This window comes from Periplaneta americana, chromosome 11, assembly GCF_040183065.1.
Source record: "Periplaneta americana isolate PAMFEO1 chromosome 11, P.americana_PAMFEO1_priV1, whole genome shotgun sequence".
NCBI lineage: Eukaryota > Metazoa > Arthropoda > Insecta > Blattodea > Blattidae > Periplaneta > Periplaneta americana.
Window position 1 is genome coordinate 7,028,971 of NC_091127.1, and position 26,030 is coordinate 7,055,000.

The window sequence follows — 26,030 nt, forward strand, 5'->3', positions numbered from 1 at the left end:
AGAGCAGATAATTGAGGAAGAGCAGGAATATGAGGAAGAGCAGGAAGATGAGGAAGAGCAGAAAGATGAGGAAGAGCAGGAAGATGAGGAAGAGCAGGAAGATGAGGAAGAGCAGGAAGTTGAGGAAGAGCAGGAAGATGAGGAAGAGCAGAAAGATGAGGAAGAGCAGGAAGATGAGGAAGAGCAGGAAGATGAGGAAGAGCAGGAAGATGAGGAAGAGCAGGAAGATGAGGAAGAGCAGGAAGATGAGGAAGAGCAGGAAGATGAGGGAGAGCAGGAAGATGAGGAAGAGCAGGAAGATGAGGAAGAGCAGGAAGACGTGGAAGAGCAGGAAGACGAGAAAGAGCAGAAAGATGAGTTAGAGCAGATAGATGAGGAAGAGCAGGAAGATGAGGAAGAGCAGGAAGATGAGGAAGAGCAGAAAGATGAGGAAGAGCAGGAATATGAGGAAGAGCAGGAAGATGAGGAAGAGCAGAAAGATGAGGAAGAGCAGAAAGATGAGGAAGAGCAGAAAGACGAGGAAGAGCAGGAAGACGAGGAAGAGCAGGAAGACGAGGAAGAGCAGAAAGATGAGTAAGAGCAGATAGATGAGGAAGAGCAGGAAGATGAGGAAGAGCAGGAAGATGAGGAAGAGCAGAAAGATGAGGAAGAGCAGAAAGACGAGGAAGAGCAGGAAGACGAGGAAGAGCAGAAAGATGAGTAAGAGCAGAAAGATGAGTAAGAGCAGATAGATGAGGAAGAGCAGGAAGATGAGGAAGAGCAGGAAGATGAGGAAGAGCAGAAAGATGAGGAAGAGCAGAAAGATGAGGAAGAGCAGAAAGACGAGGAAGAGCAGGAAGACGAGGAAGAGCAGAAAGATGAGTAAGAGCAGATAGATGAGGAAGAGCAGGAAGATGAGGAAGAGCAGGAAGATGAGGAAGAGCAGAAAGATGAGGAAGAGCAGGAAGATGAGGAAGAGCAGAAAGATGAGGAATAAGATGAAGATAAAATAGAACAGAAAGATAAGGAATAAGACGAAGATGAGGAAGAGCAGAAATAGGAGGAAAAAGACGAAAATGAGGTATAAGGGAAAGAAGAGAAGCAGAGAGAAGTATAAGAGCAGAAAGGACAGAGCTAAGCTGAAAAGCAAACAAGTAGAGACAGCAAAAGAGCAGAAATAAAAGGAGAAGTGGAAGAGAAGGATGAAGAAAATGGGCAGAAAGAATAGAAAGACTATTAAGTATAAAAATATTTATTTAACGACGCTTTGAACTGGATAGCTTACTCAGCGTCGAAATTCAACGTAAGTGAGAAATAGCAGCAAATTTTTCCTGGAGCCCTCCATCAAGGACAGAGTTCTTTATGTGCCTGGCATCTACGACAGCTTTATTTCCTTCCCGGAGGAAGCTATCCTAATGATTTTATTGCATCTAAAATGCATCACCCTCAGAGGGTTTGAACTCACGAATCTCGAGTCCAATTATCTATCAGGATAAAGGTCAATTCACATTACTTATACGGAACGTCAACGTCACGGACCGTCACCGTCACGTCCAATGCAAACTCATTCACATTTAACGGCAAGTGACCGTCAGTTTGCCGGCGTCATCAAGAATAGATAAGCAGTGTATGCACTCAAAAAATGTCGCAGCTCTTATGCGAGATAATCGCACTGTAATTTTTAGGATTTATTATATAAATGTCTAAGGAAAGCATAGAAAAAAATTTTGGAATCATAATCTTTTTTGGACAGTGAGAAATGTCACCTGATCAAAATATACATTGACATATCAAAAGTTATATATTTTGATGTACCGAAGTACATATGATATTTCCATGCAGATATTCTGCGTCATCATATGATGAAAGAGTGATGGAACGGAGAAAAATTCTCTCCGGCGCCGGGATTTGAACCCGGGTTTTCAGCTCTACGTGCTGATGCTTTATCCACTAAGCCACGCCGGATACAACCCCGACGCCGGTTAGAATCGTCTCAGATTAAGCTCCATCTCTTGGGTTCCCTCTAGTGGCCGCCCTCTGCACTACGTCATAGATGTCTATGAACGCAGGACCGAAGTCCATACATGTGTTGAGGTGCACTCGGATGAGTGACTGATTGGCCGGGATCCGACGGTATAGGCGCCGTCTTAAATCACAAAGTGATTTATTACGCATATCATATATATTTTGATGTACCGAAGTACATATGATATTTCCATGCAGATATTCTGCGTCATCATATGATGAAAGAGTGATGGAACGGAGAAAAATTCTCTCCGGCGGCCACTAGAGGGAACCCAAGAGATGGAGCTTAATCTGAGACGATTCTAACCGGCGCGGCGTCGGGGTTGTATCCGGCGTGGCTTAGTGGATAAAGCATCAGCACGTAGAGCTGAAAATCCGGGTTCAAATCCCGGCGCCGGAGAGAATTTTTCTCCGTTCCATCACTCTTTCATCATATCAAAAGTTGGTAAGCGGCAAACTTTTTTATTTTTCACGTTAGATGGGGGGTCAAAGCGAGAGAAATGTTTAGAAAGGATGGAAATTACTTTTAAAAGTATCTGATATTCAAAACCTGTACCGGTTTGGGAGTTACAGCGAGTTTAATGCGGGGGTTTGCGTGGCGGACTTTCTTATGCAGAGCGACAACTTTTGTTAGTTAGAAGTGTGGATTCTCATAGAAATCATCGCTGGAGATTACTGGATAAAGTGACTGTGCGTCAATTAGGGGGAACTAATACCAAATACCTTACTATAATAATACCGGACAGCTAGCAGTTTTACGTGCGAACGACGCTGGTGCTGCTACCTACCTGCCGGTGTGGAGATACTCGCGAAACAAGCTGTAATCAACTGCTATGTATATTGTTGCTGGGCTAGTTAATAGTTTTATAAATTAGTGCTGTGTTAAAATGTCAGGGTGTATATGTGCTGTTTATAATTTATTGTGACAATTGCAGCATTACAAATTGCTCCAAATCGTACTTTCGATTTCCGACAGTTCATAAAACGTGAGTCAACAACATTCTTTAGTAGGCCTAATTCCTTCGACTTTGTGTTGATAGAGAAGTACAAATTAGTTTTTTATTTACACCTAATAAATTAATACAAGTTAAAATGTATTGGATTTTAAGGTTTTATCAAATTGAGTTTTATTGTTGTCCACATGCCTTTACTAATTATTACAAGCATCAGATTACTATCAATTTTATTTTTGCAGTTGTCAGCAATGCGTATATAAAGCATTATTGTAAATTCATTCCTAATGTCAGAATTGATTTTGTCTCGGTAAACCAAAGAAAACATATGTAACAATTAATTACGGAAAGTAATATGAAGTATATGCAATATTTCTCATAATATGCAGCTTTGATATAAAATAATAATTTTACATTATATATTATTCAACATTTCTTAAATGTTTCATATATAATTCCACATTAGTAACTCACGTTTTAAACAATAGTCCGAATCTCGCTATGTTAATATCTTTTTTGTATATGTGGACGTAATTCCATCCTTCTCCGCTAGATGTCAGGTCCGCGATATTTCACACTCACGCCAATGCTGCTAGTATACAGATGTCCGGTATTATTATAGTAAGGTATTTGCTAATACTACGGTTTCCATTACTGCTCTCATTGTGATGTCACCATGGCAACAGTGGATAATATCTGTTTACCATAACGAAACGATTTGTTCTCCATTCCAGGATACTGCCAGAGGCCAAGTTACAGATAAACTGTTTTGTGCGAGATCGTGCGTATTTGCTTGTTTTCCGCACAGAACCAATACGCGGTAAGTGTGAAATACCACATTCAGTATTCCCAACGTAACACACATAACAATTTCCCTCTTCTTACCGCTTAAGCGCGACATTCATTTTACTGCTTTAGGCTTTTAACATATTATTTCTAGAGACGTTTAACATAGTAATAATTATAAATTGGAAACTTATCACTGCAATTTCACTTAAATTGCAATGTTAATTATTGTTTTTAAATATTTGCAAAAATTAAGTAAAGTCTACTACTCCACGAAACTTATTGCATTCCTGATACAAGTAACATTAAGGAAGCCGTGAAAAATCAACGAGATTCCAGATGCCGATGTTATTACTGCAATATGTTATATAAATAATATTGTTAAAATATTAAAATGAAAAATAAATCATTACATAACTTTACCGTTTGTTTTAAGTTCGCATTTATAGACTGGGGGAAAAAAAGACAGACGTATATCACGGCCTGCTGGAGTATAGTAAACACAGAAAACATTTTACAGCAACAATGTTGAAGAGAGATATTTTGGTGTTCCGAAGTTGGCGTCATTAAACAGAAACCAACATGGAGATTTCATTGCAACTAATTAGAAATTCGTCTTTCAGGTATGTAATAAACGATCTTCGCACAAAATAATGTACGATACACGAGTGGTATGTTTGTTTTCATGTTCTCGGAAATTAAAAAAGCTCAACTACGTTTCGCTTTTTCAATCTTTTCCTCGGCCATGAAAACGTCAACATACCGCTCTTGTAACGTATATTAGTATTGTTTCTAGATGTCATAGTGTTGATATGTGTCGGAATTGTCTTTACTAGCCACCGTCAGCATACATTTCGTCTCAGCGGCAGAAGCACGGCCTCCCAATCATTGCGAACTTCATGACGAACACGCACTGCAGTGCAGTTTAAAACTAACTCATTCCACTACAGTAACTCACTGATCTAACACCGTACCTGGTCCTTGGCGAGCTGGAACCACGTCTTGAGGATGACGGGGAGTCTCCATTTGTGGTAGTTGCGGGTCGTCTTGACGCTGATGAACACGTCGTCCAGCTGGGTGCCCGCGGGCCTGCTGGAGTTGCTCGCAGGAGTCACGTCGTCATTCCGCGGCCTCGCTTCGGGAACCACCAGGTTACTGTTGGCGTCGTAGTCCTTGGATACGGACCGGGGCGCCCTCTCTTGCCACCCGGACACCTGCAGCACGACGTGGTATCAAATGACAAATCCTTAAGGCTCATTCACAATGAAAATTAAACATAACGTAAGCATTAACTTAAAGTTACAGTAAAATCAAGAAGTCATACCATCATTCACGATGGGGACATAAACATAACAGCAAACATACTGGGTAACCATGGAAACATAACGACGCCATTTCCTCATATTTTATCGTATACTTCAGCGCTCCACGATTGTGTTCTGTTTGCAAATCACGTAAGCATAAGCATGAAAGTTTGGAGTTCGCAAACTTTCATGTTAACGTCTAACGGTAATGTTTATGTCAATGCTTACGTGAATCATTGTGAATGATCCCATTTGGTAGCCTGGGCGCAAACTTCTCTGTTTATGTTATGGTTATGTTTAATTTTCATTGTGAATAGGCCTTTAAGGCTCATTCACAATGAAAATTAAACATAACGTAAGCGTTAAATTAAGAATGTAAACGTTACGGTAAAATCAAGAAGTCATGCCATCATTCACGATGGGAACATAAACATAACAGCAAACATACTTGGTAACCATGGAAACATAACAACGACGCCATTTCCTCATATTCTGTCGTATACTTCAGCGCTCCACGATTGTGTTCTGTTTGCAAATCACGTAAGCATAAGCATGAAAGTTTGGAGTTTGCAAACTTTCATGTTAACGTCTAACGGTAATGTTTATGTCAATGCTTACGTGAATCATTGTGAATGATCCCATTTGGTAGCCTGGGCGCAAACTTCTCTGTTTATGTTATGGTTATGTTTAATTTTCATTGTGAATAGGCCTTTAAGGCTCATTCACAATGAAAATTAAACATAACGTAAGCGTTAACTTAAGAATGTAAACGTTACGGTAAAATCAAGAAGTCATGCCATCATTCACGATGGGAACATAAACATAACAGCAAACATACTTGGTAACCATGGAAACATAACAACGACGCCATTTCCTCATATTCTGTCGTATACTTCAGCGCTCCACGATTGTGTTCTGTTTGCAAATCACGTAAGCATAAGCATGAAAGTTTGGAGTTTGCAAACTTTCATGTTAACGTCTAACGGTAATGTTTATGTCAATGCTTACGTGAATCATTGTGAATGATCCCATTTGGTAGCCTGGGCGCAAACGTCTCTGTTTATGTTATGGTTATGTTTAATTTTCATTGTGAATAGGCCTGTAAGGCTCATTCACAATGAAAATTAAACATAACGTAAGCGTTAACTTAAGAATGTAAACGTTACGGTAAAATCAAGAAGTCATGCCATCATTCACGATGGGAACATAAACATAACAGCAAACATACTTGGTAACCATGGAAACATAACAACGACGCCATTTCCTCATATTCTGTCGTATACTTCAGCGCTCCACGATTGTGTTCTGTTTGCAAATCACGTAAGCATAAGCATGAAAGTTTGGAGTTTGCAAACTTTCATGTTAACGTCTAACGGTAATGTTTATGTCAATGCTTACGTGAATCATTGTGAATGATCCCATTTGGTAGCCTGGGCGCAAACTTCTCTGTTTATGTTATGGTTATGTTTAATTTTCATTGTGAATAGGCCTTTAAGGCTCATTCACAATGAAAATTAAACATAACGTAAGCGTTAAATTAAGAATGTAAACGTTACGGTAAAATCAAGAAGTCATGCCATCATTCACGATGGGAACATAAACATAACAGCAAACATACTTGGTAACCATGGAAACATAACAACGACGCCATTTCCTCATATTCTGTCGTATACTTCAGCGCTCCACGATTGTGTTCTGTTTGCAAATCACGTAAGCATAAGCATGAAAGTTTGGAGTTTGCAAACTTTCATGTTAACGTCTAACGGTAATGTTTATGTCAATGCTTACGTGAATCATTGTGAATGATCCCATTTGGTAGCCTGGGCGCAAACTTCTCTGTTTATGTTATGGTTATGTTTAATTTTCATTGTGAATAGGCCTTTAAGGCTCATTCACAATGAAAATTAAACATAACGTAAGCGTTAACTTAAGAATGTAAACGTTACGGTAAAATCAAGAAGTCATGCCATCATTCACGATGGGAACATAAACATAACAGCAAACATACTTGGTAACCATGGAAACATAACAACGACGCCATTTCCTCATATTCTGTCGTATACTTCAGCGCTCCACGATTGTGTTCTGTTTGCAAATCACGTAAGCATAAGCATGAAAGTTTGGAGTTTGCAAACTTTCATGTTAACGTCTAACGGTAATGTTTATGTCAATGCTTACGTGAATCATTGTGAATGATCCCATTTGGTAGCCTGGGCGCAAACTTCTCTGTTTATGTTACGGTTATGTTTAATTTTCATTGTGAATGGGCCTTTACTCTCTACACGTTATTTGTTTAGTCAACTGTCCGAAGACAGGTTCGAACCTCACAAGTGACACCAATAAGGCATCACTCGTGAGGCAACTAAGCCAGGAGGTAATGGGGTAAGTTGGCCAATTCCTTTTCCCCTCTATTGCATACATCATTATACAAATTTATTTATTTATTTACTCATTTAATTTTTACTCATTTATTTATTTAATAGCTAAGTGTAAGTTAAGCCAACATAAATTGAATATTTATATGATAGAAAATTCGTTATAAAATTGTATTTTTTTAAATCACGATGTATAAATTAGTTATAATTATTTGGTGTAGGCCTAATATCGTTGTGAACTATTAATAAATTTATTTATTTATTTATTTATTTATTTATTTATTTATTTATTTATTTATTTGGCTACAGTGTGTTACAATGTTGAATGACAGCATTGACCTCCGGTTATATAGCTGTCACTCACTTATCAACAGGCTTCGAGACTTTGGACCCGATACAATAAGTTTACTGTGCATCCACTATAGGTTGTTGACTCGCTGCAGGTAGATAGAGATGTGTTGAGGTAACAACGTTGCTATTTAAAGTAGAGTACGGTAGTATGGGGAAACACATATGTACATTCTAAAAGTAAATATACATTACACAATGATAATGTCAAAAGAATGTGAAAAGCATTTATTCTCCTGTCTTTTATAAGCATTTGTGTTTAATTGTACACAGTGTTAATGGTGGAAATAAGTATGTAGCAAATTTAATTTTTTCATTTATCCTATTGGTCGTCTTTAAGAAGTGCAGTTACAGTACCGAAATGCAATGTACTACAAGATACATTGTCAGTGTCTCAAACGTAAATCTTTTTCGGTTATGTGCCGAAGTTTGTACTGTAGAAAGCTACGCTCTACGTCGCATGACGTGGTAGGAGCAAAAAAAAAAAAAAAAAAAAAAAACCTTTGCAGTCTCTAAGAGACAATCCTTTATTCTCGGGTGACTCTATGTCCACTAATTTGCTGTTTATGTTACACAATGTTCCATATCCGTTATTTTTACATAAAATTGATTTCCACTTCTGTTTGACACATTCATTAACCGGTGTACTTGATGTCTCATTAATTCTCTGCATCATTTTCTAAATTAATTTGAGGGCTTCCGGCATCTCTTGCTCTGACTTTTCTAACCGTGTAATAGTTTCAGACACAGTTTGTATGAAAACCAAATTATTCGTCAGAACCTTCAAATCCAGAGCGTTTTCCTTTGCGTATTTGTTGGCACCCATTCTACAGTACCCCCACCCACTGTACGCTTTACCACTATACTCAGTACGCCGTTATGCGGATTTCCCACTGAACTGCTCTATCGGGTCCGAAGTCTCGAAGCCTGCTTATCAACATACAATTTATATATATATGCGTATACAAAAATTAAAATAACCACGGTTTTACTTAATGCAAATATATCCCTTTTAGACGTCATGGAGGCCTGCTTTCATGACTTCAACACTAAATGGGGTGGTGTGGACTGCACCACGCTCCGACCGTCTTTTATCCGCGGAAAAGGATCAGAATTCATTTTGGATGCCGGAGTCGTTCTGGAAGTTTTGGCCAAAAGATAATTTCCGTTACCGCCGGCAACTGAACTCAAGACCTTCCAGTCCGTAGCCAGTTCGTCTACCAATTAAGCTATCCGTCCGCCTTTAAGTGTAAGAGTTCATCAAACTATCTAAGGTATATTCCTTACAGATAGAATAGTTGATTTACAAAGTCAATGTAGCCTACTCCCACTGCAGTAGTCTTTCTACTCTAATCCATAACCCTGGGATTTACAGATTCTTGAGATGGTTTCCTTTGAAAATAATAGTACATTATGCAACGAGCCTATAATGATAGTAATTAAGACGCGAGTATGTTTGTTTATGAAACGAGCGCAAGTGAGCTTCATAATTTTCATACGAGCGTCTTAATTACCATTATAGGCAAGTTTCATACGATTTTTTATGCTCGACCATATTTCTAACTTGAAATTATTCAGAAGTATTCATTTTATTCGTATCTAACTGAAGAGTGGAAGTGACCTTGTGCATAGCTCGAAAATTGTGAGATGTGCGCAGACGCAAAAGTATTGATTTTTTTCCGAGGAACAATAATGTCATTGGCCTTGTTATAATCTACAGAATAACATGAACTAATTTTGATATAACCTGGAAATTGATTTAGAATTGAAAAACGAGATGACAAATTGAATTTATTTGAATATTATTTACAATTAACGCTAATTATTACAGTAACAGAACATAATCTTCTACGACAGTATTGGATTTCCAGCCTCCGTGACGTTTCCCTCGTCTTTCGATTGCATATCCGAGAATAATCGAAAACCTGAACTTTAATGAATAGGTGTACTTTAATGACATGCATTAAAGGACTGCTACCAGGTGTATAATTACTACATTTCGGCATGGTCGACCATAAAGTACATTCATTCATCCATCCATAGTTTTCTGCCCAAGGGCTTTCACTGCAAGCCAGCATTCTCCAATAATCCCTTTTTTCCGCTTTCCTCTTAATATCAGCGTACGATCCATGTCGTCTATCATCTGATGTCTCTTTCTGCCCCGAACTTTATTCCCGTTCACCATTCCTTCCAGTGCATCCTTCAGAAGGCAGTTTCTTCTTACAAGCAAACATTCGTATGGGAGCAGATAAAAAGTAAATTTTTTTTCTTCCATCATGTTAACAATGTCAAAACAAGTCCTTACACAAATTTTGGCCACGTGAGCGCAATTACGAGGTCCCCCCCCCCAGAAAGTAACTTTCCTGGGGCAGTTTACAGAAAGGAAACACAATTTCATGGAAAAATTTATTGGAGCTGATATAGATATCGTTGAACTATTTTTCAATATATTCTCCACCGGAAATGAGACATTTGTCATACAGTAGGACAGCCGTGGCGAAAATGTGACTCGCGAGCACACTGTGGCTCGCAATCATAGCTATGCATTTCGCTTGCTTGCTACCTTCCACAACTACCACCCTCTCACTCACTGGAGTCAAACTCCGTTCCATTTGTATTTGTCTCTGACCTGCGAGTGGCGTATCGTCGCAATGTCTCTCTCGAAACCATGTACCTCTACAAAAACGAAAGTTCAAGTAGGATGAGAGGACGTATTTTTTGCTGCCAATATGATGATAATATTAAATGTATGATTTGTTCACAAGTATTACGAGGAAAACGGTTGTATAACATAAAACGGCATTATGCTACATGGCACTCATGAAACATTAAAATGTTTAGTATTATTATTATTATTATTATTATTATTATTATTATTATCATCATCATCATCTCTGTAGGTCGATCCTTTTTCAACAGATGTGCGAATAATGCGGTTAGATTTTTAATTTAAACTCACTGATTTACTATGTGATGTTAAATTAAAGCTGGATGTAAGGACTTGACAAATGTTGAACTTTTCAAATCTTTGCCAAAAAAATAAATATCCGAAGCTTCGTTCTTTCGCTTGCTCTGTTGAAGTCATGATCGCTACAACTTACGTTTGTGAAAAATTATTTTCAACAATGAAAATAGTAAAAACCAAATTTAGATCACAACTGACAGACAAATATCTCCGTGATCAACTACGACTGGCAGTAAGTGACATAATTCCTGGTTTTGAAACTCTGTCGCAGAGACATTCTGAAAACAGTTAATTTTAGGTTGTGATAATGTGTCTTATGTTTTCTTGTTCATTTCTTTCTTCGTTACACGTACTAAACTTTAGTTTGTAGTCTTGTACTGTATAAAATTATATTTCAGTGCTTAACGTAAGGAAAATGAAAATCCGTTAATAAGTCAGATAGTAGCTTCACTTCCTCTTCGGGTGTCCGCCTCCTCCACAGGTGCTATGCACGTTACAGGTTACACAGTGGCTCGGCGCACGATAATATTTTCGCCACGGCTGCCGTAGGATCTATTTTTTTATCCCTGTGTCGTAGAAGTCTGCCACCTGGGATCGGAACCAGTGTGTGACAGCCGTCTGCACCTCTCTGTTGATCCTACAGTATGAGAAATGTGGGGAATATGTTGAAAAATAGCTGAACAGTTGCTGTATCTGTTCCAATAAATCTTTCTGTAAACCACCCCAGTGAAACTTACTTTCTGGGGGCCCTAGCAATTGCGCTCGAGTGGCCAAAACTTGTGTAAGGACTTGTTTTGACATAATTAACGTGTTGGAAGAAAAACGATTAACTTTTTTATCTGCTCCTGTGATAATGCTTACCTGTTACTCAGTGACCCAGCCAGTTTCTTTTCTCTTCCTGATCAGTTTCAGCATTAGGTCTATTCTTTTTTCGCTCACTTTCCGAGCACAGCTTCATTTCTTATTCTGTCTGACCATTTCACACGCTACATTCTTCTCCATAGGTCTATCCACATTTCAGAAGCTCACGGTCGTGTCATAGATATAGGAAGAAAAAAATGACTACCTACCTTTCAACTAAAAAGCTTCAGGAAAAATTTACCGTTCGTTTCTGACCCAAGTCAAAATTCGTTTTATTATGGGAGGTAATTAATTAAATCCAATAAAGCAATCGTGAATATTAAAAATAACATCTTTAATATTGGGCTAGGGTGGTTATGGAATAGCTTAGCTACAAGAAATATGTCAGCAAGCCTAAATCTAATTAAATCAAGATGTAAAAATATAACTAGGCAAAATGATTTTAGTAGTAACAATGAAATGCGATCCCTAATATTTTTAATGAATAAAAAAAATATGGGGAAGGAGTACATACAGTATATAGATAATATGAATATGAAAGAAAGATTTGGACTAGCCTGGTTCAGACTGGGGATTTGGAAATTAAGAAGTAATAGAGGCAATATACCTCAAGGCACAGGCCCATTATGTGGACGGAGAGAAGATGACATTCACATTGTTCTTGAATGTCAAAAAACAGAAGATATACGGATGAAATTTATAAATGAAAAGTTCCTACAAATAAATAAAGAAATGGCTATAAAAAACTGATGAATAATAATAATAACACAAAATTGCAAAAGCAATTAGGTTTATATCTTTTTTATTTTTACTAAAAAAATTAGAATGTAAAGAATAAATGAAATAGAATTGAATGAAAAAAAAAGAAAATAAATAAATAAATATGTAAATAAATAAAGAAATAGGAAGGTGAACAAATGCTGATTGTAAATATATACTAGAATGAGTTGAGTCTTGCACAAAACTAAAAGCAAGTGCAAGATAAAACAAACAAAAAAATTGTTTATTAAATATGTAAATTGTAGAAATTGCATTTAAATAATACTATATCTTTGTGTAAATAATTATTATAAAGTGTGTAATGTAAGGGTTCAATTGATTACTTGTATGTACTTTGTCTGTGATCTATAATATAATAAATATCATAATAAAAAATATCATAATTAATTAAACCCTTCATGTAAATTTTATTACTCCACCGTAGAGTTCTTCGTATTGTTACGACAGAGTCTAGGACAGGGCTGCCAGATACAGGGATTGGAACCGTCGTACCAACATATGAAAATTGTCGTACTTCAGCATAAAATTGTCGTACATTTCTCAGCTTCCTAATATAATAATTCTAGTCCACCGCTGTATAGTAATGGTTAGTATGTCTGACTGCGAAACAAGCAGGCCGGGGTTCAAATCTTGGTTGAGACAAGTTACCTGGTTATTGAGGTTGTTTTCGGGGTTTTCCCTCATCCCATCAAGAGCAAATTCTGGGTAACTTTCGACGCAGGAGTCATTTCGCTGGCTTTATCACCTTCATGTCATTGACGCCAGATAAGCATCGCAGTTCATAAAGAATCGTAAAATAAACCTATATTTATATAGGTTATGTCTACCAGTAAATTTTAGTTCTAATTAAGAATACTATTAGTTAAGGCTGGTTCACAATAAACCGGGAACGAGAACCAGAATGAAAACGAGAAGCAGAGGACGTGAATATGAAAATTTTTGATTCACAATAAACCGAGAACATAGAAGACTATGAATATCGATATGTATGTCAATAACGATATGTAAAGTCGATATTACGCATTCTGATGTTATTTGTGTATAACTGACCAATGACGTTCTCTCATGAGTACAAGGCTGCCAACATAAACACAGGTTAACCAACTTCGAAATTTCAACTGAAACCTTTCATTAGGTACGGTACTATAAATATGCCCATGCATCTTTATTATCACAACCTATTTTAAGTATACCATAACGTAAAATAATTAGAGAAGAAACATTTGTGATAGAACAAAAATGAACACAACAGTAGTTATTGAATTGAAGCATGAATATGTAGTGTGTAATACAACCAATACAGTAATAAAATATGATTCGCTTCCGATCGGTGTTCAAAGATGCAGCTATTGAAAGACACGTATTCTCCTTCATTTTCTCATCTTTATACGAGGCGTGCCGCTTATCGTAAACGTGAGGATTTTCCTCAACACTCAATATTAGAATCTCATCAAATAAAACTTGCTCCATGATGCACAGCACAGAACAAAATAATGCATAGGTTATGTCACGGTCTTCTTGCTACAAAATATACGACGACAAAATAGCTTTTAGATGGCAATAGAATGAATCTAGTGGGCTGTGATCGGAAATGTGAACGCCAAAGTTGAAACTTGGCCAACTCTCCGTTCCCGATCCCGAGCTCCGGCAACCTTTTCGTTAATTGTGAATGCTCACATTTAAATGTACATATTTTAACAATTTTACCGTTTTCGTTTTCGTTCCGATTCTCGTTTCCGGTTTGTTGTGAACCAGCCTTTATTGTTCACATCCACAATGACATTCAGCATTGAAACAAATCACCAACCATTTCTTCATCATCAACACTGTCATTGCCGTAAAACGTGAACGATGCCGCTTGGTTAGAAACACTTCTTCTTCTTCTTCTTCTTCTTCTTCTTCTTTCCCTTAGTTTAACCTCTCCCTTTTAGGTACTTACTACACGACCCACGCCACCCGGGGGTTAGAAACACCTTTGTTATATTTAAAGTCGGCAGAAATTTGATCTTTGGCGATAGATATTTTAGTATCAATCAATGCGACGCTCAAAATTATATGAAACTGGTGGCTTGTGCAACAAATGCTGCAAACTAAGTTCATTGGACGTTAAAATAAACATTTTTCAGATTTATTTTCAATGAAGATTACCAGACATTCTGAAAGTTATTTGCTTCCATAATAATGAAAGATACTCTCTCGAGCCAATACTGAAGAGAACCACGCATATAAATATCTACACCACACCGCCATTAAATATATGAAAAAGACCCAACCCCACTTGATTAATAACTATGAAAATATTTGATTTTTAATAATATTATTATCTTACGTAAGTTTTATAGCTTTCAGTAACATATACTATATATACTACATAGCCGCCACTCAGTAAAATATAGAAATCAAAATCTAATTTAAGTTATTCTCTACATCTACTTATATAACCCCAAAACGTTTCACTTTCATATCATCAATATAGCATTAATATGTATAATTAATGAAAAATAGTCACATCATGGCATTAACTACAACAATATTTCATTTCTAATAGTAATAATGTCATCAAACCACCTCAAGTTTTGTAGTTTTTAATATCCAATACACAGCTGTACCCAGAAAATTACACACCACAGAATCTAACCTGTAAATTATTTTTAGTAAGTTAAGTTTTTAATAACCAATTTAATTTGAGCTCTAAATATGTCAGCATTCTTGCAGACCATGGCCTTCGTGTAATATTGTTTACTGTAGTGTGTGTTTTGTTTTATTCTGAAATGCAACACGGCAGACTTGATGCTCGCTTCGCTTCTCCTGAATGCAATTAGCTAGTTCTCAAAACTACTATTTTTCCGAAAAACTTTGGGTTCCAAGCTTCAAAATGAGAGGCCATTTATTAAAATCCGTTCAGTCGTTTTCCCGTAATTTCCATTACCAGTTCAAATTATATATATATATATATATATATATATATATATATATGAATTCATTTACAGTCGACTCAAACCCGACACTTCTATAATGTCGGCGCGTTCTTAATGCTACTGCGGTACTATTTCAATGATAAGAGACTTCCTTTGTCGAACGAGCAAGGAAGTTAATAAAATTACACTTTTATTACTTTGATGCATAAGACAATATCAGAAAATTGAAGATTTATGAATCATATGACGAGACAAAGAGGAAGGCAGAAAATAGAAAAGACTGGAGAATGCTGGGTTTGCAGTGAAAGACTTGACCCTGGGCAGAACACAATGAATGAATACTTTAATATAACCGCGCCGTGTACGTGAAACCTAGAGCTGAAGATGACAAATTATGACTTGCATGGCAAGCATAGTTGCCAGATCGATTTTCAAAGCATTTTCCCTCCTTTAAAGCAAGTTTCTTTCATATTACTAAGGCTAGGATTTTTATGTAATATCAACATGCAAAATATGTACATATTTATGTAATAATATTAGGTAAAATATGTAGTTAATATGTAAATTACATAACAATTTCTTAAAATATGTAATATTGAAGTACATTAAAATTTAATTTGTAGGGGAGAGTCGGGTAGTATCGGACATCGGGTAATATCGGACAGTGAGTTTCTTTCATCTACCACACGATGATAGTACCTGATTGACATGGTTACGTTTCTGTGATGTCACATAGAGAAACGTAACCATGTCATTCAGGTACTACCATATGGTGGTAGATGAAAAAAACGCACTGTCCGATACTACCCGATGTCCGATACTACCCGACTCTCCCCTATATAAATTTTATATTAAACATTAAGTTACCTTGAAGATCCCTCATTTTACTAATTATATTTTTGCAAAATAAAATGTGGTAGGCTATAGTAAGTGATTAATTAAACATGTCATACCTACTTACTTACTTACTGGCTTTTAAGGAACCCGGAGGTTCATTGCCGCCCTCACATAAACCCGCCATTGGTCCCTATCCTGAGCAAGATTAATCCAGTCCCTACCATCATACCCCACCTCCCTCAAATCCACTTTAATATTATCCTCCCATCTACGTCTCGGCCTCTCCAAAGGTCTTTTCCCCTCTGGCCTCCCAACTAACACTCTATATGCATTTCTGGATTCGCCCATACGTGCTACATGCCCTGCCCATCTCAAACGTCTCGATTTAATGTTCCTAATTATGTCAGGTGAAGAATACAATGCGTGCAGCTCTGCGTTGTGTAACTTCCTCCATTCTCTTGTAACTTCATCCCTCTTAGCCCCAAATATTTTCCTAAGAACCTTATTCTCAAAAACCCTCAATCTCTGTTCCTCTCTCAAAGTGAGAGTCCAAGTTTCATAGCCATACAGAACAACTGGTAATATCACATGTCATACTCGTATATGTAAAATTTAATAAATCCCACTATTCTGTATGAAAAATGCGAATATTTAACAGAAGTTACACAATTATTTTCATTGTCACTGTTTAAGCTATCTGTCCAGTAAACAGACCCTGACACTTTCTCAACAACTTCTCAATAGCTTGGGAAATCCGTTTCAGTGTCAGGTACCAGAGTTTCTAATGTGAACAAATATTGTCATACAGACTGTTTTAAATTATATTCCATTTACGATTTTTTAATTAAGAGACAGAATATGTAGTTTTACATAAAAGAAAGTAGAAATATGTAAAAATATGTAATTATTATCTAATATGTAAAAATATGTAATGATAAATTTTCCTATATGGTGGGTAATGTTCTAATTCGTGAACATTTATCATTTTTAGTTATGTACTAGCCGTACCCGTGCGCTCCGCTGCACCCGTTAGAAATAAATATAAAATAATTACATAATTAAAATAGGACATTTGATCCAGGGAACATTCGTGTTTGATATAAGGATAAATCGTTTATTATGTTACTTAATTTAAATTGTATTTGCATAATTAAAATGCGATCATTTTGATCCAGAGACCACTCATTTGGCCTTAAAAATTATTTTAGGAAATACAGGAAACGAATGTACAGAATAGTCTATCAAGTTTTCTGTGCATAAGAAGCTATTTTAATCTTACCTGTCCTCGATTCACTCAGAAGTTACTGTAATAACATTATAGCATTATGTCCATCTAGAGAAACTACACTTTCCAATGGTGAATTAATAATTAATTATACAAATCGGTTAATTTAGCTTCCGATATTACTTTATACAAACACAGAAACATTCTCTGTAGGCTATCTTTCATAGCTTTCGATTGTTGCTGTCCAAGGCCCCTTATAGACGAAGTCATTTGTTTTTTATTCCATTATACGGCCTTAGATGGCAATTATTTTAATTTTAAAACTCATTTATCTCATTAAATATCAGTCCTATCAAAATTTTTGAAGGAATAAAACTTATCGGAAATTATTTTTAAAGAAACTTTTGTTATGTAACATTTTTCACAAAAATCAATAATAAGCGAGATATTTCGATATATTTAATTCAGGCCCCATTATAACCCCCCCCCCTTTTAAATAATGTACTTTGAATGCCATATAGCCTAAAATCTAAGTTACAACGAACTTAATTTATATTCCAATTTTCATCGAAATCCGTTCAGCCATTATCGCGTGAAAAAGTAACAAACATACAGACAGACATACAAACAAAAATTTTAAAACAGCGATTTTCGGTTTCAGGGTGGTTAATTGTATATGTTAGGACCAATTGTTTTTGGAAAATCGAAAATTACCAGAAAAATTTCGGCTACAGATTTATTATTAGTATAGATATGCAAAGGGAAAGAACATGTAATTATATACAAATCCTAGCCTTACGTATTAGTCAAGGATATACTCAATTAAGAAAACTTGTACAAAAGGGACGAATTAACCATCAATTTTATTTTAATTATAAACCAACAAAGTTCCAAAATAATGTTTTCCCTTCAGTAAAATAGTCGTACAAAATTACATACCGGTACGACATAGAGTTGCGGTCGTACCTCGTACAATTAGTCAAAATAACCGTAGTATAGTCGTACGTATGGCAACCCTGGTCTAGGAAGATCTACTCGATCATATCTGGAGGTGTTAATAACCAATCAACATTCACACCATTCGCCTGCGCAAATTGGTTGTTTAATAGATACCGCACGAATGTAAATGAGGATGTTCGTTCTTTGAGAACGTGCAACTTGCGGAATTGTACCGTGAGGCGAACAGACTTGAGCAGGAATTGAACGTGTGCAAGAACAGGATGCTGGGCGAGACGGAACTGGACCACGCCCGCTCCTTCGATTCCACAGATCGAGGCTCGACCTGTGTACCGCTTTCACAATTCGAAGGTCACAAGGCGTCTCCACTTCTCGGCGCTCTCCTGTTACAAATGACCTCTTAAGGGTGTGATCAGCGACACAGATAAGCAATCTATGCGATACACTTTGAGGGCACAAGAGGACACCGCTCACTTTCTACTCTCCTATAGGCTACTTCCCTGATAGCAAACTAATGGTCTGAAATGCCGTCTGTCTGTCTATCCGACTATTCATCTTCAGGGACTTCTAATTGACGAATATTTAAATGTTTAGTATCTTTGTTTTTAGTTTGTTATTTAACGACGCTGTATCAACTACTAGGGCCCAGTTTCACCAAACTTCGTTAAAATAACGCTAACAACATGTTAACTAACGTGTTGCTAAAAATTAAACATCCTGTTAGTGTAATAGTGTTTCACCAATCATTTGAGGTACTTTGGTTAGGTAACATATGTTAAGAGTAATGTAACAAGAATCAAAGAAGCAGTGATTGTATGAAAGTTTACTGAATGTGCCTTTAGTTGGTGTAGTCGTAGTCATTTGTTTTAACGGAGAATTGTATTTTTTACATTATGGAAGTATTGGAGACTAACACAATTACAACGGAAATCGAGAAAAAGAAAGTGTAAGGAGCAGTAATTTTACCTCATATGAGAAATACAATTATTTTAGTAGATCTAGCAATTATATGAATGTAATTGAACCAAACGTAGTGATGGAACTTTCATTAGGAAAAAAGAACAAGCATGGGTCTCTTTAACCCAATATTTTCAATCGCCATTTGGATGTGAAAACGCAAACTATGAAACAAATCAATGTTATGAAAATATTAAAAGAAATGCTAATACAGGTCATGCATAAGATACAGTGGAACATTTGAAAACTGACGATGGTACTTTCACTCTCAAAGTTAATATTTGTGCGAAAATTCTTTCAATTATTCAGAATCAAATAGAACCAATTGTGATGCTGAATACTACAATGGTAAGCGTTAACATTATTTTCATATCTTATATATCTAACATATCTTCACACGTCATTAGTCATATTTACATGTGAACTGTTAAATGAGTGAGTAAAGAAATATCGTTTTGAAAATCTGCAATTATATGTGAGTATTAATACGGAATAATAATCACAGAAATGCTTACGTTAATAAGCATATATCTTCTCTTTACTGTGGATGCAGTGCTAATATTAATATGAATCATTTTAGTATTTATGAACATATCTATTCTGAATAACTAAAAATGCTGAAGTAGTGATTGCAGCCAATTGTTTTCACTGCAAATATATCTCGATATAATAATGCGGCGTGTAATATATGTTCTCTGGCAGCCATGATTCACGCTGTAACAGGACGTTAAGGATTTAACTGAGGGAGTATGCTATGTTAATTTAACAGTGGGTTTAACATGATGTTAGCAGTAACAACAGTTGATGAAACATCTCTTCCGTTAAGTTTACTGTTAAACTGCCTTAACAACATGTTAAATCTTTAACAAGGGTTGGTGAAACAGGGCCTAGGTTATTTAGCGTCGATGGGATTGGTGATAGCGAGATGGTATTTGGCGAGATGAGGCCGAGGATTCGCCATAGATTACCTGGCATCCACCTTACGGTTGTGGAAAACCTCGGAAAAACCCAACCAGGTAATCAGTCGAAGCGGTGATCGAATCCGCGCCCGAGCGCAACTTCAGACCGGCAGGCAAGCGCCGTGTACGTGGCTTGTTTAGTATTTGAGAGAGGGTTACATCAGCTGCTTGTCTATGACGTGAACATGTTAGCAGAAAATCCACAAACTATTGGAGAAAACACGGGAATTTTATTGGAAGCAAGAAAGGAGATAGGTGTGGAAGTAAATTCCGACATGACAAACTAGGCCTATATGATTATGTCTCGTGACCAGAATATTGTACGAAATGAAAATATAAAAATAGGAGATTTATCCTCTGAAAAGATTGAAAACTTCAAGTATCTTGGAGCAACAGTAACAAATATAAATAACACTCGAGAGGAAATTAAACGCAGAATAAATATGGGAATTGCCTGTTATTATTCGGTTGAGAAGCTTTCGTCATCCAGTATGCTATTAAAAAAACTGAAAGTTAGAATTTATAAAACAGTTATATTACCCATTGTTCTGTATGGTAGTAAAACTTGGACTCTCACTTTGAGAGAGGAACAGAGGATAGGACCAAAGGGTGTTTGAGAATAAGGTACTTAGGAAAATATTTTAGGCGAATAGATAACAACGCCGCCAAATCAACAAGAAGACAATGGCGCATTGTCCCAACAACATATTGTTATTGTTGGGTTGGCGGCACTGCTATCTGCTTTGTTAGCTGGTTTTGTTGCATTTAGGGCCTTTATTATAAACGACGTTTGAACCTTACGTTCAGTTTAAACTGCAGTTTTTCGTTCTGCTTCGTGTTATAAATCTTAACTACCAGTTAATCTTGAGTTAACTTGAGTTTAACTTGATCGACAGTCCTCTGCCGTTTAAACTGCAGTTCAAGGCTCAACAATGCAAGATGGCGGTTCCCGCAATACACATGGATATTGCAGATGTTTTTCAAGAACTTATGAGTGACGATATATGAGTGATCAATATTACTAAACGACCACGGCGGCCAAGAATTTTTCGAAATAGAGTGCACCACTTTGAAATATATATAAATGAACATAAATTTTAAAACAGATTGAGGCTTTCGAAGCAGACAGTCCTAACCTTCAGAATTAGGCTTATAGTCCTAACCTTGTTTCGAAAAATTGAAACTCGGATACAACACGCAACAGAAAAATGAGAAAGTGCAAAAATATGTGTTTTAGGGTTTGAATTTAAAGATTATTTGAAAAGATAAATTATTTCTTTTTTATTTTTGCAAACATTCTGTTGAATCTCTCATCAGTTACTAGTTGCGCTGCGCTATTTTCCTCTGGTAGTAGACATACTGAAAACGATGGAAGATTTCGGAGGTGTCCGTAAATCTACTATAAACCTATGGCGCATTGTACTGTGTGTGTGTGGCAGACAGTCTCCTGGTAAGATTTACTATGGGACCTGATTTATAAACACACTAATAATGTAACCTAATTTTACTAGACTCGTAAAAATAATTTTACTGTTTGACTGAATTCATAAAATACTTACTTACTTACAAATGGCTTTTAAGGAACCCGAAGGTTCATTGCCGCCCTCACATAAGCCCGCCAGCGGTCCCTATCCTGTGCAAGATTAATCCAGTCTCTATCATCATACCCCACCTCCCTCAAATCCATTTTAATATTATCCTCCCATCTACGTCTCGGCCTCCCTAAAGGTCTTTTTCCCCCCGGTCTCCCAACTAACACTCTATATGCATTTCTGGATTCGCCCATACGTGCTACATGCCCTGCGAATTCATAAAATACGCACACTAATATTATTACTTCATTACTCAGTTGATTCTGTATGGAGTTACGTCGCGGAAGGCCATGCAAGGTTTAGTTTGGTTGCATTGTGTTTGGGAGTATAACGTTGGTAGCCAGCGTTAAGAAATTATTTGAGGTTAAGTCTGGCAAGCATGCTGAAGTACGTGATATTGGTCCCCTATAGGTTTTTTTATGATACTCTCTCTGATATCGAAGAACAAAGATGTTTATTAATGAAGATTCTCCACGAGCGTCGGCTATTTTAAATCAATAATATTATATTAAACAATTGCGTTGTTCTTTTCTTTCCTAGCAGTAATACCAATCATATTCCACTACGGTTTAACTTAACCGAGATTCTGTAATACGACACGTTGAGTTAAACTTATTGTTAGGTTTAACATAATCTTTAGATTAACCGGATTTATAAAACCGGGCCTTATTCACATTATTAAATCCGGGGTCATTGTTGCGACACTCTTTTTTAATACCATCGTGAACAACATGGCCACATGGCAGTAAGTATAACAGTTAAAAGAAGATCGGTAAAGAATCTTGAGGCAACAGAAATGGATTACTGGAAACGTGCCCCTGTAGATCCACGCTCCAACGAATTCGTAACAAGAGAATTCGGAAAATCATGGGAGTGGGCCACACAATCGTTCACGAAATTAAAATTAAACAAGAGTGGACACCAGCTAGAAGGAGAGGGAGGCCACGAGGAAACTGGAGGGAAGGAATAGATAAGGAGATCAGGGAGAGAGGACTGGAAGAAGATCTCTAGGCAGACGGAGCAGTGCAGTGTTGCCAACCCAAGGGAAATTTCCCTAGATTTAGGGAAAACATACGCAATACAGTATAGCAGTTATGTCAATTGATGCCCATAGGACCAAGCGCGCGCTTTAGAGCTCAGGAGAGCCTGAGCACTTTACAGCGGAAAGGAAAGAGACAGACGAAAGAGTTAGTAGCCTATATGCCCCTTGGTCGAGCTATATTCAGGGATGGCCAGCACTGATTCAATAGATAAAGGGAAGAGAACTTATTAAAACTGTATCCATGTTAATTTTTAGATTTGCCTGAGAAGTGTAAGTGCATTATAAGAATGTAAGTTTTAATTTTAATGCTCATTTTTCACAAGTTTGATTTTTTTATTCAAAAGAAATATTTTCTCAAGTTTTTAAATAGAAAAGTGAAATTTTCAGATATAGGCCTATTTATTTAGTAGCCTTACAGAATGTTTTCGTAAATATAATATACCCTAAATACGTATTACTGAAGATAGGGTATTGAAAATTTTGAAAATATTCGCATGGAAATTGTTTGTAAAGAAATTAATTAACAAAGCAACTGCTGTTACATCATAAGCAAATGATACGTGCCCATATGTTGTAAAAATGTCAGCTCTATAGCTTCAGCACATTTCGAGAAAATAATTTAATATTCTGATGATAGGAAGTTGCTCACCAATATCACCTTAAAAGCATAATGCGATAAGAGTTTTGTTATGGAATATTAGTTACACTTAAAACATATGCAGTACCTACGTAATTTTGCTTTGTACTGTAGTACTGTTTTGATTGGTTTATTGATTACTTTTATAAGGCTAAAGATACCATCAATATAAATTCCAACTTATCATGTCATACTCAGTCTCTTTTTTTGGTATATCACTTTCTTTATGAATGATGTGTTTCATCCATTTAGTACCGTATAGTTGTACTACTATGGAATTTATGTGAGTATTCCTTCTTAACTCTTTATTATGTTATTAACATTTAAAACACAACTGCAATATTAAGAAATTGGTATTAATACGTTTGTTTTACAGACAATATAGATAATATCAAACAGAAAGAAGCCATATAAAAATAACGACATAAAATTTCACATTCCGTTTGAACTTTGTGCACCACTGTTTTCTTAATCCAACAGGCTGCTTATTCATATACATAACCCTTCCTCTTTCCATACTTGACGCTTGATGATCGCGCACGACGTCAAGGTCAGAAAAATGCGCTTGCTTTGGCATCACTGCAGTATAGGAAAATAGGGATACTAGGCTTGATGCTAAGGAAATTCTAGCGCATGGGGTTGGCAACGCTAGAGCAATGGCGGTTGGGCATCGGAAGACGTCGGGATCCGATTTTATCATTATCACAACATATTTGTTTAAGTTTTTCCTAGTTTTACAGAATGTGTAAATTACGCCAGTTAAAACCTTGGTTGTTGCACAGTCTACCATATACAGTCGCGAAGCTTGAGGTGTTTTTTTGCAAATCTCGTGATAAAGCGCTCCAAGCGGTTAGCAACTAGAAACAATAGACTGTCCATGGTCGACTTTGGACTGTGTCGTACTTCCATCGAGTGCTAGCTCGTTGCGTATTTCACATTGATGCTTGTGAAATGTTCATTATTGGTTGTAATGAAAATGTTATGGCTAAAATATAATAATTGGAATATTAATATGGGGCAAGGAGGAGACGTTTGTAGTGCTATAAATTGTAGCAACAGTAAGAGAAAGAGGCCAGAGTTATCCTTTGTCCGATTTCCGAAAGATTCAGAAAGGTTCCTGGGTTTCCACAAGAATGCTGTGCAGAAACAAAACTGTTAATTTTGAAGTTCTTTGTGACTGTTAGAATATATTATATCCTTAAATTACACAATGAAATGTTTCAGTCTAACCGAAAGGACATTAGATACCGGTTAAAGTTCTGTCACTTAGGCTGCTAAATTTCCAGAGAAATAAAGGTTAGGTCTACTTTTTTTTTCAGAGGATATATTTTTAATTGTAGCTATTAATTTTGTTATTATTTGTATGTGTTATTTTACTAAAGACGTAGAAAAATTAAGTTTGTTTTAATGAAATTTATTGATCACGTTTTATTTTCAATTCTGGTGGGATTATTATTGCTTAGGCCTACTTTTTTTTTCAAAGGATATGTTTTTAATTATAGCTGTTAATTTTGTTGTTATTTTTATTTGTTGCTTTACTAGAGACGTAGAAAAAGTCTGTTACAATAAAATTTATTGATCACGTTTTATTTCCAATTCTGGTGTGATTATTATTGCTTAACCTCATCCCACTTTGTTAACTACGTAAGCCTACACTACAAGTACCGGTACACGTGAGTTACTCCATTAATATTTCCATTATTATTGTTGTAAAGGGAAATGCAAATTAATATTTATTGGTTTCATAGTTAATTATCGCAATAATCTTGAATGAGTGAAGCTATTATAGTAAATTTCATTTCGTTTTGCACAAACAAAAATTATATTAACTTATTTCTTGCAGGTATCTTCGAGTTTATGGTGGAATTTAATATACTTCATTAAAATAATAAATTAACTTTATGCATTTAATATTTCAATAATGGAAGGAAGGTGTTAATTTTTCCAAAAGAACACGAAAACGAAAGTGTAACATATTTTGTCGTCTGCTAGGAGAGAGATCTGCGATGATGAGGCGATAGTAGCGATCCTAGTGGTGGGCAACTACCCATGTTTGCATTTTTACTACATATTGAGCTTCGCGACTGTATATAGCAGACTGTGATTGTTGGTAGGTCTACAGATCCTTTTGGTGTGCCGTCTGACTTTAGAATAAACTTAATCTGTGGATGACATCACGAACTCGCTGGAGTGTGCCTATGCATATTAAAGCCAGTTTTCATAGGAAGCAGGTTTGTGATTGTATATAATTTAGTACGGTCATTATATAAGCCTACACTCTGTTTTATTTTTGTCGTAAACTGATATTGGCATGTCTAACTTCCAATACATTATTTACCCACTATTAATCTCCAGACTGGATGTAAACCTAGTATTAGCAGCAGCAGCTAAATACTTCGCAGTAAATCATATATTATACAGGAAATGGACACAAAAGATCCAAGAATATTTACGAAGAAAATGACATCGTAGAACAGTCTCACGAGGTCACGAAAACAATACCTTTGCCATACGTGCACACACATCGTTT

General features: G+C 36.5%; 1 protein-coding gene across 1 annotated transcript in view; it reads right to left on the bottom strand.

The window, feature by feature from the left end:
* fng (Fringe glycosyltransferase) overlaps positions 1-26,030 on the bottom strand; it is a 408,217-nt gene that overhangs the window by 368,541 nt on the left and 13,646 nt on the right. The window contains exon 2 of the mRNA XM_069838872.1: positions 4,718-4,957. Coding sequence (XP_069694973.1) covers positions 4,718-4,957 — 240 coding nt within the window. The remainder of the gene's footprint in view (positions 1-4,717; positions 4,958-26,030) is intronic.